This window comes from Limanda limanda, chromosome 12 (genome assembly GCF_963576545.1).
Source record: "Limanda limanda chromosome 12, fLimLim1.1, whole genome shotgun sequence".
NCBI classification, from domain to species: Eukaryota; Metazoa; Chordata; class Actinopteri; order Pleuronectiformes; family Pleuronectidae; genus Limanda; species Limanda limanda.
Window position 1 is genome coordinate 13,221,071 of NC_083647.1, and position 17,831 is coordinate 13,238,901.

Below are 17,831 nucleotides of genomic sequence, written 5' to 3' on the forward strand. Positions count from 1 at the left end.
TCATAATCTGAATGGTTACTTGTTTAAGTTTAAAAGACGAGTTATATTTTAAAAAACAAATTTAAAGTATTAGATAAATTAAGTTTAAAAGTTATGCCCAAAGAAAATAAAACACAGTGAAAAAGATGTAACATTTCTGCCTTGGAAATGGAGGCTGAATGAGTGCATTTATTTTTTCAGTTATATTTTAGGAGCCTTTGCTTCCGCATATCAATCTGTTAAATGTTCCTTTATTTGGTTTAATTGTGAACAGGAAGCAGTGGCTTTATTTTAACTTTACACTTTACAGTGACTTGTTGCAGTTACAGGGTTTTTCTTTTAGAGGAGGGGGCGGTGTTAGCGATAAGGACAGCTGGAGATGTGGTTGGTGCAGTTTTGGTAGAGCGCCGTGCGCTCTGGAGAGGGCTCATTTAGCCACAGCGCCATTTTAACAGACCTAAATATTGAGTGTCTTTATTTTACCAGGTCACAATCTGATCCATGTCTTTTTCTTCCTCTTCATTTTGGAACAGGTGTCCGGTTTAACACGGACCACTGCCCGGCGAACAGAGAACACCAAGTGCACCTTGGAAGCTCATCAGTTTTCAAGATTTTTTCCAACTTCAGCCCTCAGACAAACATTAGCATGATGTCGTATCTAAAGCAACCACCTTACACAGTCAATGGGCTCAGCTTAACCACGTCTGGCATGGACCTCTTACATCCATCAGTGGGCTATCCAGGTGGGTTCACACTTTCTAAAGAATATATGATAGGGTTTAAATGGCTTGAGGCTAAAAGTATAATGAAGTGTGTGTTACAGTGTGTAACCAGCAGCTATTTCAAGAACTTTGAATTTAATGATGACTTCTGAATTTTGGGAGATAGAGAAAAAAATAGTAATTGATGTCAGTATGTTTTAGGTCAATCAGTCAAACACATGAAATTACACTGATTATTTTACCAAACTTGAATGAGCATAGCTTGGAGTGAAGACCAAATCATCCTGTGTGATTTTTTTATATTTTTAGATTGGCCTCTCGAGTGATTTACAGGCAAATTGCTTTGATTTTTCTTCCAACTGCATCAAATTTTAGGTCCACTAGACTCTTAACTATGTCAAGTGCTACAATTTGCCAAGGGCGTTTAAATCTCATAGGACTTGTGCGTAATTACGCACACATCAAAAATAAATACTGGGAGCTACATCTCTGCCTTTGATTATTTAATTTATCTTTTTTGCTCTCTAAAGGTTTTTTATGGATACATGAGTAACGTATTCATTTGATTATATAATTATATAATTATTTTTTGTATTTTCCCTGCAGCAACGCCGCGGAAGCAGAGGAGAGAGAGGACTACTTTTACGCGCGCGCAGCTCGACATTTTGGAGGCGTTATTCGGAAAAACTCGGTATCCGGACATATTCATGCGCGAAGAGGTGGCGCTGAAAATCAATCTACCTGAGTCCAGAGTACAGGTGAGACAACCACGTGATCTGTCAAGTAAAAAACTGAAAAATATCCAAACTAATTTATTAATCCTGAATTCTACTGGGCAATTATTTTTCTCAGAAACTTGAACTTTATTTAATTGTTGGATGAGTCTGATTGAACAGAGTGTTGTGTTAATTAAAAAAGATGGATCATAAACGTAAATCCATATCTCATAGAGAAATAAATACAAGTGAAACTTTTCAAAAGTCTACTTTATAACTGCGCTGCGGGAAACATTCATCTTAAGCCGTGACTGGAGCTTACAGCATTTTGTCTTCCTTAAATCAAGTGGAAAACTTCTGCCAGTGGGGCTGAGATAATTCAACTTAGCGATAGATTGTTGTGTAGAGAAATCGGCCAATTAAATGAGACGGATCAGTCCACTGGTACCAGAATATGCTAAAATTGAATTTGAGAAAAGGTCTGGAAACAACTTTATGTTGATTGGTAACAAATTGAATTAGTCAGTTTCTTTTTGCAGACAGTTTGTTTAGAAATAAGAACAGACATTTTGATTTTAAAAGGGGGTTTTACTGGACCAAATGTTGAACTGTAGAGTGATTGGGGGGAAGTTGTGTGTATTTGTTCATAGTAAAATAATTGTGTATGATTTTCTAATCAGGTCTGGTTCAAGAACCGACGGGCAAAGTGTCGCCAGCAGCAGCAGCAGCAGCAGAACGGAGGTCAGAACAAGGTGCGACCCGCCAAGAAGAAAAGTTCCCCGACCAGAGAAGTGAGCTCAGAGAGCGGGGCCAGCGGACAGTTCACACCCCCCACCAGCACCACCACAGTCCCGGCCGTCTCCACCAGCACCGCCCCGGTGTCCATCTGGAGCCCGGCGTCCATCTCTCCGCTCTCAGACCCCCTGTCTACCTCCTCCTCCTGCATGCAGAGGTCCTACCCCATGACCTACACCCAGGCCTCGGGCTACAGCCAGGGCTACGCCGGCTCGACGTCCTACTTCGGCGGCATGGACTGCGGCTCCTACCTCACCCCCATGCACCACCAGCTGTCGGGGGCGGGCTCCACGCTCAGCCCGATGAGCACGAACGCGGTCACAAGCCATCTGAACCAGTCCCCGGCGTCCCTCTCCACCCAGGGCTACGGGACGTCCGGCCTGGGCTTCAACTCCACCGCAGACTGCTTGGATTATAAGGACCAGGCGGCGTCGTGGAAGCTGAACTTCAATGCCGATTGCTTGGATTATAAGGATCAAACTTCCTCGTGGAAATTCCAGGTCCTGTGAACAGAGCCATCAGCTGTTCAGAAAAAGTGCACAAACAGTGACGATCACATCAGACACACAGTGCTGCCATCCCTCAATAAAACGCACCAGACTGGTTGAAGTGGGAGCCGGGCGAGGCTGAGCTCTCAGGGGCCTCCACGTTTGTTTTTGTTTTGTTGGCATGATGGTCTTTGGTCCTCCTAGAGGAGAGGTTTAATTTATTTTAGCACTGGCAAAGAGATCCCCCCCACCACCCACCCACCCACCACCCCTCCTCGTTCATTCACAGGTTGTAGCCCCTCATCCATGTCTGTCAGTGTGTGCCTCTGTGCGTAGGAACACCTGTTGAGGAGAGAGCGCACAGAGAGAGAAGAACAACACAGCCACGGAACTAACGTTTGTCCAAGAACTCGAGTCCAGCTCACTGTGACCTGGTGAAGAGCTCGGGATGGACAGACCCTCCCGTCAGCTTCTCACACTCAGAGGGACACGGGGCCGGCGTGTGGACATGGATGCACTACTTTATTTAAGAAAAAAAAAGTGTTTATAAGGAATCAATATGTAGTTTCTAAGAGACAATCAGTGTGTGTCTTATATAAATGGTACATATGTGTGTGTTTTTTTTTATCTGTGCTAGCCTTCGAAACTGTGATCTGTTGTATTGTATGCAATTTGTGAGCCCCCACCACCCCCCCCTCTCGCATCAGACTCTCTGCTGTGATTTTAATAGATTTCTAACTTTTTTTTTGTCCCCCTCCTCCTCTGAACAACAAAAGATGCTAATGGTTAAATCACCGGCATCACAAAAGAGAGACGAGACTTTCCAGGCGCACGGTGGTCGTAATAATCCAGGGTTAGCCATACTGGAAAAGACTCTCGGCTGCTGAGAGCTGCGCATTTGCTCCCCTCCATTGATCTGAACGCACGGTGATTGTGGATCCTTTATTGGCTCCAAAGATGGTGTGACCTCACCGCTGAAAAGACATGAATAAAGGTCCTGTGAGCTTATACTCTTTCATCGAGAAGCGATCTTTGCTTGTGTGTGTGTGTAAAAGTGTGTTTTGTTTTTTAAAACTGGATTTCTTTGGGTTCCGGGAATATTTATATATTTATTGACCTATTTTACATAATATAGAAATACATTTTGGCAAGATATCATTAGGTGACAAAAGAAAATGCAGCATTACATGATAATATGACTCAATATTATAGATTTTCAAAAAATAAAAGCTAATGTTAATTTTAATTCTTTGGTTTTGGGCTAGGGGTGGTTGGATAATAAATCGACTTTTACATATTTACCATATTTTCCAGTGCACTTATGCCTGTGCATAATTTGGACCAACACTATTTTAGTAAATATAATAAGATATAAATGTGTCCTCATGCATCAGCAGTTATTCCAACACACATCAACTTCAGTTCACATCTGCTCAAATCTACTAACTTCTTACTTCCAACTTTCCAACAATTATCTTAATCGATAGGAATTATAAAGTAAAACATATTTAAAATATGAGTCTGGTGTCTATTAACGAAAAAAAGGATCTTTCTTTAAAACATAATTTCTGCTCAGGTGGTAAAATCATTATGGTGTTTTCTTTTTTCCCCTCATTGGTTTCCGGTGTAGTTGTATCGTCAGACTGTCGAAACAAAGACGGTGCATGTGCGCCTCATGGAGAAAACAGAGTTTAATCCCGCGGCCTCCAAGTAACGTTAATCCCAATATTTCCCCGGCGGGGGTTTGTGTGGTGCGCAGCAGCAGCGTGGCCCCATTCAGAAGCCACCGCGTGGTCCCTGCGAGCCTCACATGATCAGTGAAATGTGCCCCTTCAATATGAAGCTCAGTATTTCATCTCATAATAACACAAATCATGTATATAAGCAGTAATACTTAAATAAATAAAGAAAAATATAGAGGATCCTAAAGCATTAATAGTGTTGTTAGCCCTGCATTCAAGGAGAGGACAAACAACTTAAAACCCTCAAGAATATTAGAGTTAAAATGAAATTTAAAAATTCTACTGATGATTATGTTAGCTGATCTTTTTTTATCATAGTCAATGAAGCTTATTATCTCTGGGTTTAAATAAAAAACAGCATCCCAGAAAAGGAGAAACTCAACACTATGCCTGCATAAAGCAATTCCATGTGCTGTATTTCTGAACCTGAACTCTATAATGATCATTAAAAAATATGATATGGGGTTTAAAGTATTTTTATGACGTTGAAACACATAAAATGATTCGTTTTTTGCCTATATTATCTTTTCTAAAAGTACTTTTCTAAAAGTACAATTCAGTCATTTTCACTCCACTCTCAACCTCACAGCAGATGTTGTGGCTCCTAAAAAATAAAATTAAGGAGTTTGTAGGTTAAAGGCTGCTTTCAAAAAGGAAGTCTTTTTTACGTTGCCTTTATTTACTTGGGCTGCTCCAACTCTCTGGTCCAACTCCACCCGTCAGACGTGAGGACATGAGCGGCTCCGGGACGCGTAATGAGTCGACATGGCTCTGAGGTGGACTAATTGTTAGAAGTCCAACATTCAATTAGCATCCTTGACATTGCCAATAATCTCTCTTTCATTGGAGTCTCTCGCTAAAGGAGCGCACTAATTAAAAGCGTTGCTTGAAATAATCGAAGCGTTAAAGAGAAGAGCGACTTTGATTCCACTCCTGCAGCCTGGACACACAAAACAGGTGTGTGTGTGCGCATGTGAGCGTGTGTTATTGAAAGACTTAATTATACAATAGCCCATATCCATGACTTATTCAAGGGTGAAGTAGAAATAGCTGTTTATATCCAGGTTCTGACGCGTGCATAAATTGTGTTAATATATCGGGTTTTTTTTATAATAATCGAGCATCGATAATAAGATCGCGCAACGCAACGCCAAGTTCAGCAGCGTTCACATGCAGCGTTGTGGGAATTAACAATGACACAATTGAACTTGGAGACAATGGGGGCGCGCACAGGCCTGAATATTCATGAGGTGCGTCTCCTTCCTCTCTCAGCGTCAACAATTCCTCCATCCCTCCATCCAGACTGATGCTGGAGGAGTGGGAAAGTGTCGCAGGGTCACTTTGAGATGACACAACTCTTCTCTCTCACCGAGGAGCAGCGATACGTGCGTGGGAGGAAGAAGACAGAGCCACGAGAGAGGTCTGAAGAAGAGGAGATAAAAATAAAAAAAAAGTGGGACGGGCGTCATTTTGAATCCAACAAAAGGCTTTTATCATCTTTATCTAAATAAATCCGGATGATTAAACGACATTTCCATCGATTGCAAGACCTCCATGAAAAATGAACACTACTTAGAGTCATGCAAAGTCACCTAATTGGGCTGCAACAACTATTTGTGTGGCCCCCTCGCCGTTAAACAACACTTGTCACTTTGAGTTTCAGTTTTAAACAATGCACCAACATGTCCTTAATCACCGCTCACTGATACCTCCAATATCAAGTCACACACAAAGGCCTCGTCCAGCGTGTTATCGTAACCTCGCGTCTTCAAAGTGCACAAGTCAGGAAAAGGATTAGAACACGCGGCCCTTCACAATAAAAGTCCATACATGCACTGGGAGTTTTTAATCAAGTCCCAGGCCGGAGCTGCGGGGTCGAGGAGCATATGGGCCCAACAGACGCGGAGGGTTTAATCCCTCCTGGTTGTGGTCTGACAGCGGGGCCGCCCGGCGCCCTGTCCCCGGCTCTGGTCGCTGTCCGCCCGGGCACAGACACCGCGAGTTCATCCGCCTGCGTGAGAGCAGAAGGCCGCAACGCCTGCATGCGAGAGGCTGGAGGTTCAACAATTCCAATGAGACGGTTTAGAGACATCTGATTTATAAAGAAACACAAACACACACAAAAATCAACAGACTATTACTGGAGGTGGTGGTTATTCGAATAAGGCTGTTACGGTTCCCCTGCAAAATCCAGCAGGTGTTTTCACCCAAATCCAAGCAACTCAAATCATATTATAATCTACTTTACACTGAAACTTTAAATAAACATATGTGTCTTTGTATTTGTGATGAAAAGGCAAACAAAAATATTGACAGAAAGACAGAGGAGAGATTCTAAGAACTTCCCAACAATATGGGACAGTATGTTAATATTGCAAAAAACAACTGAAATCTCTCAATTCTTTCATTTGGATGAAAATTAGTTGCTTTTAGTTGGTCTTCATGCAGGCTGCTTTATATTTATATAAATACAGCATATGCATGTGTGTTCAGTGCGAAATATTGTATTGGAAATCTAAATAAAAGCAATAACATCATGATGATGTGGGAAAATGTGCTAAAAAAATAAATATAAATAAATAACATGTTTTAAGCTAATCCAGCGGTATCCCCTTGAAAGTGCTTATCCAGGCTTAGTCAACATTTTCTGAAATTATTTAAGTTAGTGGCATCATCAATGAATTTGATAATCTTGTCAAAGATTAAATTAAAAGGGGTTTTGTGAACCCCACATAATAACAGATTTAGATGTTTTAAAAAATGAAATCTAAAGAGATTTGAAGTATAAGCGCAGTAAAAAGCATGTTATTTTAATTTCTCAGACTGCTCACACAAATCCACGGATTTACCGAGATCCAGAACTGATAATGATACCAGCGGCGGGAGGTCCGATGCAGGGAACGGGCCACACAGCCAGTCCTGCAGCGGCAAGAGAGGAGGAACCAACTAAAGAAAAGAAATCAACTCAAAATATTTCAGGTCCCTTCTGTAACCTGCAGTGAGTCATTGCCTCCGGCCCATGACTGGATGACTTTTTCCACCCACACAAATATGAAGGGACACTTTCACACTGTGGCAACTGGAGAGAGTTTATTTTTCCAGCCGGGTCCTTTGTCTACATAAGTGCTCTTTAAAAAACTGTCTCTCCAAACATGCCTAAACATTTGGCTTATGATGTTCGTATAAGCCCCACAGGACACAGAGGGCTTATCAGTTCATTAGCCACTTGATGGCCTATTTCAAGTTATAGTAGGTGGGAGGAGGGCAGTGGATGAGGATAGCACCATCCATTACTGAGGCATATTTTTGTTAAGCTATTCAGAGGGGCAGGGAAAAAAGCCTGAAACCCATAAGAAGCTTACCAGATCTCAGCATATGTTCAAAAACACATTATTACTATGCTTATGGGTCGAGTTAATACCTAGTTAGTTAAAGCTCACCTAGTTAGGACTAAAGAGGCTGTCCACTAAAAGGGACATTTCTGCTCAAGTTTCTATGTTTCATGCTGACGGCTGCGACAAAAGCCGTAAATCAGCTTTTTCTGAAGCAAACGTCAGAACAAAACAACACATTTAGTTAATACACATATGTTGGATGATCATTAATATGGAACAAAGTGTTCCTTGACGTAGTGAAAACATTTAAACGGTGACATGTAGCGGAGTAAATACTTTAAGCTCGCAGGTCTTTCAACCTCCTTGGATTAAATATTCCCTGGTCATTAATACAAAAAATATATATCTTTATGAGACAAATGGAAGTATTTTCACAGGGGATTACGCATCGGCCTAATGGTGATGTCCCACACACACACACACACACACACAAACACACACACACACACACACACACACATACAAACACACAGAGCAGAAAGCAAAGGCCTGATAAATAAGTTATCCCTAACTGATGACTAAAGGTCAATTATAATGCAGAACTCCCAGAGTTAAAACACATTTTGGCAACTCAATATTTGTGGAGTCACATCTAGATTAGTTTTTATTATTGTAACAGAGGTTTCAGTTAAATATACACAGCATTTAATGAAGATAAATCCTTTCATATGCAAGTTCTTGTCAAAAACACAATAATTCCCCAAACTCTCTATTATTGTAATGAAAATATGAATTTAGTTTTGCCAAGCTGCTGTTTCCCAGGGTCGAGGATGAACCTTGCAGCTCCAAACCTTTCTGCATGGTTCAGATCAGAGCGTGTGGTCTGAGCTGAAGAACCGTCAGACCCTAACCTACATCTGAAATCCAGCTGAGTCGGAGCAAAGTGAGGATTTCAAGGCCTCGCACGAGAGCCGGAAAAAATACAGCACATAATAAACCTCAGTGTTTGTATTTAAAAGCCTTTACACAGGAAGCTTTTGATATTCTCCACTGGCTTAATACTTACTTTCAACTGAAATTGGGGGGAAATAGCAGGAACAAGTGACATTTGACATCACGTGTTAAGCCCTGATCAAACTCCATAGTTAATGGCCTGAAAAACACCTTTTGATCACAAATAGCTTACAAATTTAATGACTTCATGGTGAACGCAGCCAATTTCTCTCCATTTTTTTCCCAAAGTCTTCTCACCACAGGCTGCACGGTGTATCAAACAACAGTGTGTCTGAGAGGAGAAAAAGTAGTGCAGCAGCATAATGTACTAATTTCACATTAATCCCTCAGCCCCGTGAATTCGGCAATGTCAGAGAATTAATTTGTGAAAGACGGGGAAATCACCACCACCAGTGACATACAAAACCAACACCGTGTGGTTTCTCTTTAACAGTTGTTCAGATTACGTTTCGTGCATCTGGTTCCCACTGAGCCACGGCGGTGTTTACCTGGGAACGAGATCCACTTCTCTCCTCCTCCGCCGGCCGCTGAGCTCATGAGACCTGTCATTACCACAATTAAATCAGGTGCATGCGAAGAGGCCTAGCTCATCATTTACACCTTTCTGACATACACTCTATCTATTAATCTCCTGCAAACACCGGCTCTCTTGTGAGACATGGGGCCTGCAGGAAAAAAACCTCAAATTAATTATCTGTATCCAACAGATTGGAGCTCAGAGGAACCCCCCCCCCCCCCCCCCACACACAAACACACATTCACACATGCACGTACACACACCGACACCACGAGATGGACAACAGTTAGTCAGGCTGCAGTGCTCAGGGGGAGGGGAAAAAAGCAAATGAGAGACAGAATCTCCTCTTTTCCTTTTGCCTATTTCAATATTTCATTGAGTGTTATACATCAATGAACTGTTTCCAGGGTGTCATCGCACGAAAAGCTAAGCCCTTTGAATTCATGGCCCACGAGTGTGTGCCTCCACCCAACGTGCCCTGAATACATGAGACAGACGGCGCCTCCGAACACACAAAAGTTGAAAACAGAACTTCAGAACTTCCAGAAACTGCACTCCAGCAATTTTGCAGCACAGAGACTCTTCTTATTGGTTAAATACTTTACAGTATGTGTTTGTACATATATTTTTTAACTAATCTTGGGTCACATACGTGGTATTGATGTTTGGTGTTTGTGTCTCCTAATCAGATACTACACATTGTTTATCTATGATATGTTGTAAGGTGTCCATTGGTGTCTATAAAGGTGATGTGAGATTAAATGCATTATCATCATCATTATATTCAATTAAATGGTTGTAAGCATCACTGAGAGCAGATTTTCATAAAGATGGTGCAGAAATCCCAACGTTGTTAAGGCTTTAAATTCAGTAGATGCCAGTTACGTCAATGATGAGGCAAAAACAGGAAGCAAAATACAGGTGGATGGACAGTAGATGAATCATACGTGGTGGCTCACTCAAAGAAATTATAATAGGTACTAATTTTCCTTCCAAACTGTTTTAATTGTTAGTGTCAAAAGGTTAGAAATCTCATATTAAAAGTGAATACAGAAGAAAAAAATATCCATATCGTTTTGAAGTATTTGATACAGAACCTGTGCCAATAGTTTTGTCAAGTAACACTTTTGAGTTTAATTGTATTAAACACAATACAAATAAAGTGATGTATGGAGGACTTTTCACACAAACATATTGACTTGTCATAATTAGGTGTAAATAAAAAAATGTCTGTGTGCCATTTGGATAATCCAATTGATAACTATGGACACTGTAGCCCAAGACCTTTTAAAGACCTGGCTCCACTAACCTTTGTCACTGCATCTTTATCCTCTGCATTCGGTTTATGCAATTACTTTTGCATTCAGTCACAGTTAATAATCTCCCATCCTGATGTACATTTGTTATTATGACAATAGTTTCAAGCGGAAAAAAACCTGAAAATTTTGCACAATATGTCTCAGATTGAAAAAGCTTTCTAAAAAATACAATGCATCTATAATAACTGTCTTTCCGATATCTATCAGGATAGGTATTTGATGCAAATGAGTTAAAAGCATTTGGAACGATATATTCCTATACAATATATAAAGCAGCTCCATGTTGTTCTAACATTAATCTATTTCCATGACCATGTGATTATCCAAATAAGCCGTAGTGTTGTTTTCATCCTGTTAAAGCGTCTAATCTCAGCTTTTTGCACCTGACAGACGCCAACATCTCTTGTTGGCATTTATCTTGTTTTAACAGCTGTTCCAAAATATCTCAAATGAAACTTCTACACATACTCTAACCAGAACTGAGATGCTGTGGTTATATTGTGGTGAAATCTCTACTTTTTGCAAACATATTTTTTCTCTCAGTGCCTCTGGTATTTTCTTACATGTTAAACCGATATCTGATGTTAGACATTTACTCATTTGGAGTTTTTGACCAAAAACTTGGTCAGTACCCGAAAACCCAACTTGGTCCAGGGCCTTTTAGAGACCTTCACATGTTAACCCACAGATGAGGTTGTGGTTTGAAAACAGAGCAGCCGGTGTGAACACACAAACACAGCGACAGTTGCCTGTTGAGGACTTGACGCTCCGGGGCCTGAGAACCACAAAGACCCCCGGGGCCGAGGCAAGAGACCTGCTGCTCCCGCCGATGGCCAAACATTGAATATGGCTTAAGGGTTTAAGAATCTCGTCTTAAGTGAAATCTTCCAGGGACATTCAAATCTCTCTCCTTCTCCTTATACAGCTAATTTGACAGTTTCAAAATCCCTCTATCCTCCGTCGTCTGATCAACTTTACTTCTCTTAATCCCCCCGGTCCTCCCTCCACCTGTTAGTCTGTGTCTGCATGCGAGTCTCTCTCTCTCTCCGGGGAGCATATGGAGCAGTGGCTGACCCGGGGAGTCGTTGAGAGTGGGGACAGATGCAGCTACCCCCCCCATCCCCAACCAACCAACCCTCGCGCCCACTCCTACACCCTAACCCCCATCCCACCCTCCACCCCCCCATCCATACACCCACCACTACCAGCCCTTCCCTCTCGGATCCACCTGTTTGGGTCACAGACCAGGGGGATGAGTGGCTGTGCGCGTGCCACACCAGCGGCTTGGCCACTGCTTTGTTATCCCGCCCGAGACAAAAGGGGTATTTAGGGAGGCCGGCTGCCTGCCCAAGGGGGGGGGGACACAATGCCATGAGGCTGGCAGGCCTGTGGGCTCGGGGGCCGCCGATCACGTGCCCGCTTTCTGTGAATGAGCGTCAGGGGGCATCTGGTGTGAGTGTGTGTGTCTAACCTGAGAGATTCTGCCAGACGAAGGGGCATGAAACAAAGAAAACGACGGGTGTGTGCGTGTGTGTGTGTGTGTGTGAGAGAGAGAGAGGCCGGGGTGGGGGGGTGGGTGGTAAACAATTGCATCTATTATAATTAAGTGCGGTCGAAATGTGAATGCATCATTGACTAGTAACAGGTCAACTTCTGTTGCTAATTGAAATTCATACTGGACTACTTAGACCCATTTATTGTACAATGAATGTGTTTAACTAATTTTAGATACATCGATGCTGCTTTATGAAAATCACTATTTAATCACATAATAGTGGATATCAGTAAAGTGTGAGGCTCACTGACGATAACACATCAAACTGCATTCAGAAGAGTCCATAGAGGAAAGTGAATACAACCGAGCTCTAAATCTGCACATGAGGAAACAGTAAACCTTGGTCGGGGAAAAAGGTCAGAAACTTGTGTCTCCATCTCCTCTCCTCACGTATATCGCTTCACAGATCGATACAATTGATCCGTTCAAACAAGCCATGATTAGCTGCCTCCCATCGGCCCCCTGGTTGTGTGACTGTGCCGCTGTGTGATTTATGAACTCCAGTGGAGAGAAACCACACTGACACAGCAGGGGGCCTCAGGGTCAGGTCAGCTCAGGTCACCAAGGTCAGGTCAAGTCGAGCCCGTCCAGGCTGCGTGGATCTTGACCTCCGGGTCGGCGGAGGAAAATTAAGTAACACAACACACGATTCAAACTGTGACGGGGGGGCTGTGGCTGCTGGTCCCTGACAACAGTGGTGTGACTTCAGATTAAAATGAGTGAGATGTTTCACGAAAGAAAGTAGATCTGACAACTTCTTCCACAGAGAGAATCTTTCCGCTGATCATGACTTTATTCAGGATTATTGTTGTGAAAAATATGAACAAAACATTCTACTCAAAATATTTATTTCAAAGACTTATGAATAATATTTCAATGCTGCAAACAAGTACTGAACTGTATGTAAAAGGCTACCAGCTCTAACCTTACACTTTACCATCCTATTGAGACCGATGATCCCAAGGAGTTTAACTTCTTTCCAACTTTATATTCACAGTTTTTAGCCACATGGGCAAAGATGCAACTTCTTCTCCTCCGTCAAGGAGGTTATGTTTTCACCCCTGTCTGTTGATTTGTATGGTTTTGATGGTTTGCAAGCAAGACTATACACAAAAATACTGAACAGATTTCTATAAAACTTGGTGGAGGGGTGTAATACGGGTGAAAGATTTTTTTTCACTTCCTCAAACATTGCGAGATAGGATCTAGATTCTTACCGATTTACCAGATAAACATTCATGGATCTTAATGAAAAACATCAAGCACATTTAGAGAACTGACATCTATGAGTGTGTGGATTTTGGTGCAGCTTGATTAAATTAAAGGCGAGTGTTGAATTAAATCTTCCTTTTTGAATATTGTACAAAGTTTAAGGGTCTTTGGATCTCCATTTATGTTAGAAACTCTTTTCTGCTGAACATAAATAAACTGGAACTGCATTTAATGAATCTTTCCTAAATGGTATAATGTTTACATTTCATAATAATGTCGTGTTCCTGTAATTTTTTTCCACTCCTTGTTTGTCTGATTTAAAAAAAAAGCCATTAATGCATGTGTTTGGTTTGTTTAGTCTAGACAACGTTACATCATTCTGGCAGGCCTGTTTGTATGTTATTGTGTCTATTGTGGCTTAGTGCAGCGTGTCATGCTCTCTCGACAGGCACGGTTACACATGGCTTGTGGCGCCCTGACCTACAACTCCCCCTCTTGTTTGTCAGCAGTTGTTTGGCCTACTTTCATAAAGACAAACAAGGCCATTTGTTTTGTTTTGCATTTCCATGAAAATGGAATAAACAAATGGCAGCGAGGGGGGACAGTTGGAGCCGGGGGTTTTTTTCATGTAAGGCGGGGCACGGCCAACGGGAACAACCTGCAAGCACTTCATAAATACTCATCCTAGAAAGGTTCATTAGAATTTTTTTTTTAATAATATTAGCAAAAAATATATAAACTATGAAGACCAGTTTACCACTCTAGAATACAATCAGACCTTCTGGACTCCAACTGAAGTGAGTCCCCAGCAGACCCTCAGACTGGATCCACCCCTCCCACCCCTCCCACCCCTCTTCTCTCACTCCACGGACAGTAAGGATGCTACAGTTCATTATAATGAGTCCGCTCCATGGCTCCTTAAGAGTCCTTAATTAGTGGCACACCGACACTGGCCGCCCGCGGGAGGGGAGGGGCTACCCGGAGGAAAGGGTAGGCCTGCTGGGGGAGGGGCGTCCAGTCCACATGCCTGCCTTTATAGAAACGTGTCTTAAAAAGAGAATGAAAATCTAAAAAGGTCATGAATCCTATTCTCATCTTATCAGTCCGCCAGGGTGAGTCGGAGGAAAATCAATTGTTTTGACACGAGGAACTTGATCAAACAAAATTGATTAGGTCTTTGAAAGGGTGTGACATGGATAGCACTGTGGGGCTAGGCAGTGGACTGTAGCAAACACGTGTGATTGAAAGGCTTTAAATGGGTGTCAAACAAGCAGGGGACATAATGTTTGACTTAAATTACCAGTGGTCCCGCAGGAGGCTCCTGGACGCTCCCCAGGGCCCGGCGTGTGCACGGAATACCAAAAGGGGATTCGCCCGGTGACCAGCGGGTCAGCGCTCGGGAGAGGGAAGGGCGTGTGGCGCTCCTGTGGGACTTGGACACATTCCTACAAGCGCGTCTTTTAATTTGCTGGATGTGAACACCCCCCACCCCCACCCGACACCACCACCCGCCTCACCCAACCCCAGCAGGCGACACAAACACGACAGACAGCACTTCTAACATTCAGCCACAGTTGCTCTGACTGTGTGTTTGTAGAGAGAAGGGCAGGTGGGGGGTGGGGGGGTGTTGTGTTGGGGTGTGGGTGGGTGGGTGGGTGGGTGGTGGCTGTTGTAGGGTCCCAGATGGGTTAATGGGGGAGTTTAGCATCAGGATTACAATGCAACAGTGTCGCTGCGGATTGAGTAGTGATTATTACTCCAAGCTCACTGTAGCTACCCCCCCGACCCCCTTCTACTGCTTACCACCACTGGGCGAACAACACTGGACGAGCTTGTATCAACAAATAATATGTATAATTTCACAACTTTCAACGGTCTTTAACGAAGCTAAATTAAATTAGCAGAAATTGCTTTATGTGTGGCCAGGAAATGTAAAGCAATGACTTGGAAGTCTGATTCCCCGACTCTCATAGACAGATGGTCTGTGGAAATGAACAGTTGTTTTCCTCTTGAAAAGATTACATATAGTCTCAGCAAGAAATATTAGTTATTTTTGAAAATATGGCAGCCTTATTTGGAGTACATGGATACACCACCAACGGTACCACAGGACTGTAACTCTTTGGAGCTCTGAATTACATTATGTACTCTGTCATTGCGGTATTTCTCTGTGATGTGTCATCCTATGCACCAACTTTTTTTTGTTTTTTGTTTTCTCTTTGGGTGGGGGGAATTATTTACTTTATTTATTTAATTAGTTTTATTTCATCTGTGTGTATTTTTTTTAATTTTGTTATGTCATTTTCTGTAATGTTTAATGTAGAGTGTTCTGTATGCTCTGCATGTTCTCTTGAATTGTGAAAATATTTGGAAAAAATAAAATATTCTAAAAAAAAACAAATAATATGTATGGTCAAAGTAATCTCAGAATACTTCTAGAATAACATTCAGACGTACTTAAAATTTCCACGGTGTTTTTGACCTAAAAAAACAAACAGATGCTACAAATGTCCTTTAAAATCATAATTTTTGCAGGATATATGGAAATTCAAAAACCAAAACAACACATAAACAGTGTTTCTCCAGTTTAGCTCTCGTTTAAAAAAGAAAAACAAGATATGGTCTCACCCTAGCCGAAGCTTGTCACTGTGAGTTTATTAAATCAACATATACAATTAATGATGTTTCTTCTCTGTCTTTATGTTTTTCATCCTTTCTGTGGTGCTCCATCACCTCTCGCAGCCTGGAACACACTCCACCAGAGTGCTGGACTAATCTGTTTGTCAAACACGTGTCTTGGTTCTGCACCCTAGATACCCCCTGATCTCCCCCTAGCCCCCCCCCCCCCCCCCCCCCCCCCCATTCCTCCCCAGCTGCTGGCCATCGCAGGTCCAGCTCCGGCACCCTGCACCAGGCAGCTCAGCAAGATTGAAATGTTAAGGGCAGGGACAACAGCTCCACTAATTAAATTCCCCAGGTTAATCCCCGTCGATCCCCTCATCGCACTCTTCAACCAGGCCCCGCAAGGAGACCGGGGGGGTGGGGGGGAAAGAGACTGGGGGTGAATGACAAACAAACATTCAGCTTTGACAATGGGCACGAGGGTGGGGAAGAGAAAACCAAAACAAAAATGGAGGATGGATGTGAAAATGAATAGAAAGAAGTGCTGCATAAAAATCTCGAAATTAGTACATAAAGCACTTCTGGCAAGAATGAGTGTTATAATTTGGGAAATATAATTTAAGTGTGTATTTACAGAAGTCAGTATTTATGATTGAAAATCAACAATTACTATATATTATATCACCTCAATATGAACAGCTATGTACCACTTCAGATTGTCCAAAACATTTCCTTGTTCTTTCATTCTCATATTCATACAGACGACATTGGTCTTCAAATATATAACAGGCTATCTAGATTTAATTTTAAAATACAATATTATAAAGTGTTTTTTTTTTTTTTTTAACAAGCAAATGTGTGAACAACACACATCACCGGACAAGCATGTGCACATTGCTACATCCCAAGTGGATCACCCTCTTTCTACATCCTCCTTAAAGATGAAGTGAAATCCGGATAAAAAGCTCCTGCAACGGCTGATTTGTTTATTTGTTTATTTAGAAGGATCCCCATTAGCTCTACCCTAAGACACAGCTACTTTTAGTGGGGTCCACACATACAGATATCAAACATTTAAAACATACATTACAATACCAATATCAAACATTTAAAACATACGTTACATTACAAATATCAAAAGTTAAAATACATTTAAATAATGATCATACAATTTTATATTACAGATATCAAAAATTAACTTAGTGGTTATGCAGTTTTACCTTTGTCACTGATATATCCAATTCCATAGAAGCAAAAACTGCAAACCATGTAATAGAATGCTACACATTTATGTACAGTACAACACCATCTAAGGTTTAAACCCCGACAACAACCACCGGGTCCACCGGCTGCTATGTGCCCTCACATTCCTCGGGACTGTGCCATGACAAAGTGTTCATCAACACCGGCCTCAGAGCCGTCATCTTCTCAGCGTGTACAGTGGCCTTACGTCTGACCCCCGTGCCACTGTACTATAGAGGACAGCTGACATGCTGGCCGACGACTGGAAAACTATGTGACCTCGGCTGCGTCCCACAGAGGCCGATAAATGCCACCGCCTCACACGAGCAGGGGGAAGAAATTACTTTTCAGAAAAACATCTCACTATTCTAAAAGGCTTTTAATCTGACAGGGACAATAAATTGGCCATAAATCATCATCTGAGGCATAAGGGGAGGAAAGGAAATCTTAATTTGTAATCTATCAAACCGTTGATTCAAGCTTGATGAGCCCCTTTTCCCATCGTGCTGTATTGTCAAGCGTGTTCGTTTATCCTTTAAGAGAAGAAGAGCCGAACTCGGTTTGCTCAATCAA

General features: G+C 42.1%; 1 protein-coding gene across 2 annotated transcripts; it reads left to right on the top strand.

Moving 5' to 3' along the window:
• Positions 1-625: 625 nt before the first annotated feature.
• otx2b (orthodenticle homeobox 2b) lies at positions 626-2,721 on the top strand. 2 transcript variants are annotated; one of them, XM_061083151.1, is made up of 3 exons: positions 626-731; positions 1,293-1,459; positions 2,098-2,721. In XM_061083151.1, the coding sequence occupies exons 1-3, from the start codon at positions 626-628 to the stop codon at positions 2,719-2,721; spliced, it is 897 nt and encodes a 298-aa protein (XP_060939134.1). The 2 variants fall into 2 exon arrangements, with proteins under 2 accessions (XP_060939134.1, XP_060939135.1); XM_061083152.1 differs by having other exon boundaries at positions 626-722; positions 1,308-1,459.
• The last annotated feature ends 15,110 nt before the right edge of the window (positions 2,722-17,831 follow it).

Coding starts and splice junctions, on each gene's coding strand:
- otx2b (XM_061083151.1), top strand. CDS start 626: ATGATGTCGTATCTAAAGCAACCACCTTACACAGTCAATGGGCTCAGC. Junction 732..1,292: donor GGGCTATCCAGGTGGGTTCA/CACTTTCTAAAG, acceptor TAATTATTTTTT/GTATTTTCCCTGCAGCAACG. Junction 1,460..2,097: donor TACCTGAGTCCAGAGTACAG/GTGAGACAACCA, acceptor TTTTCTAATCAG/GTCTGGTTCAAGAACCGACG.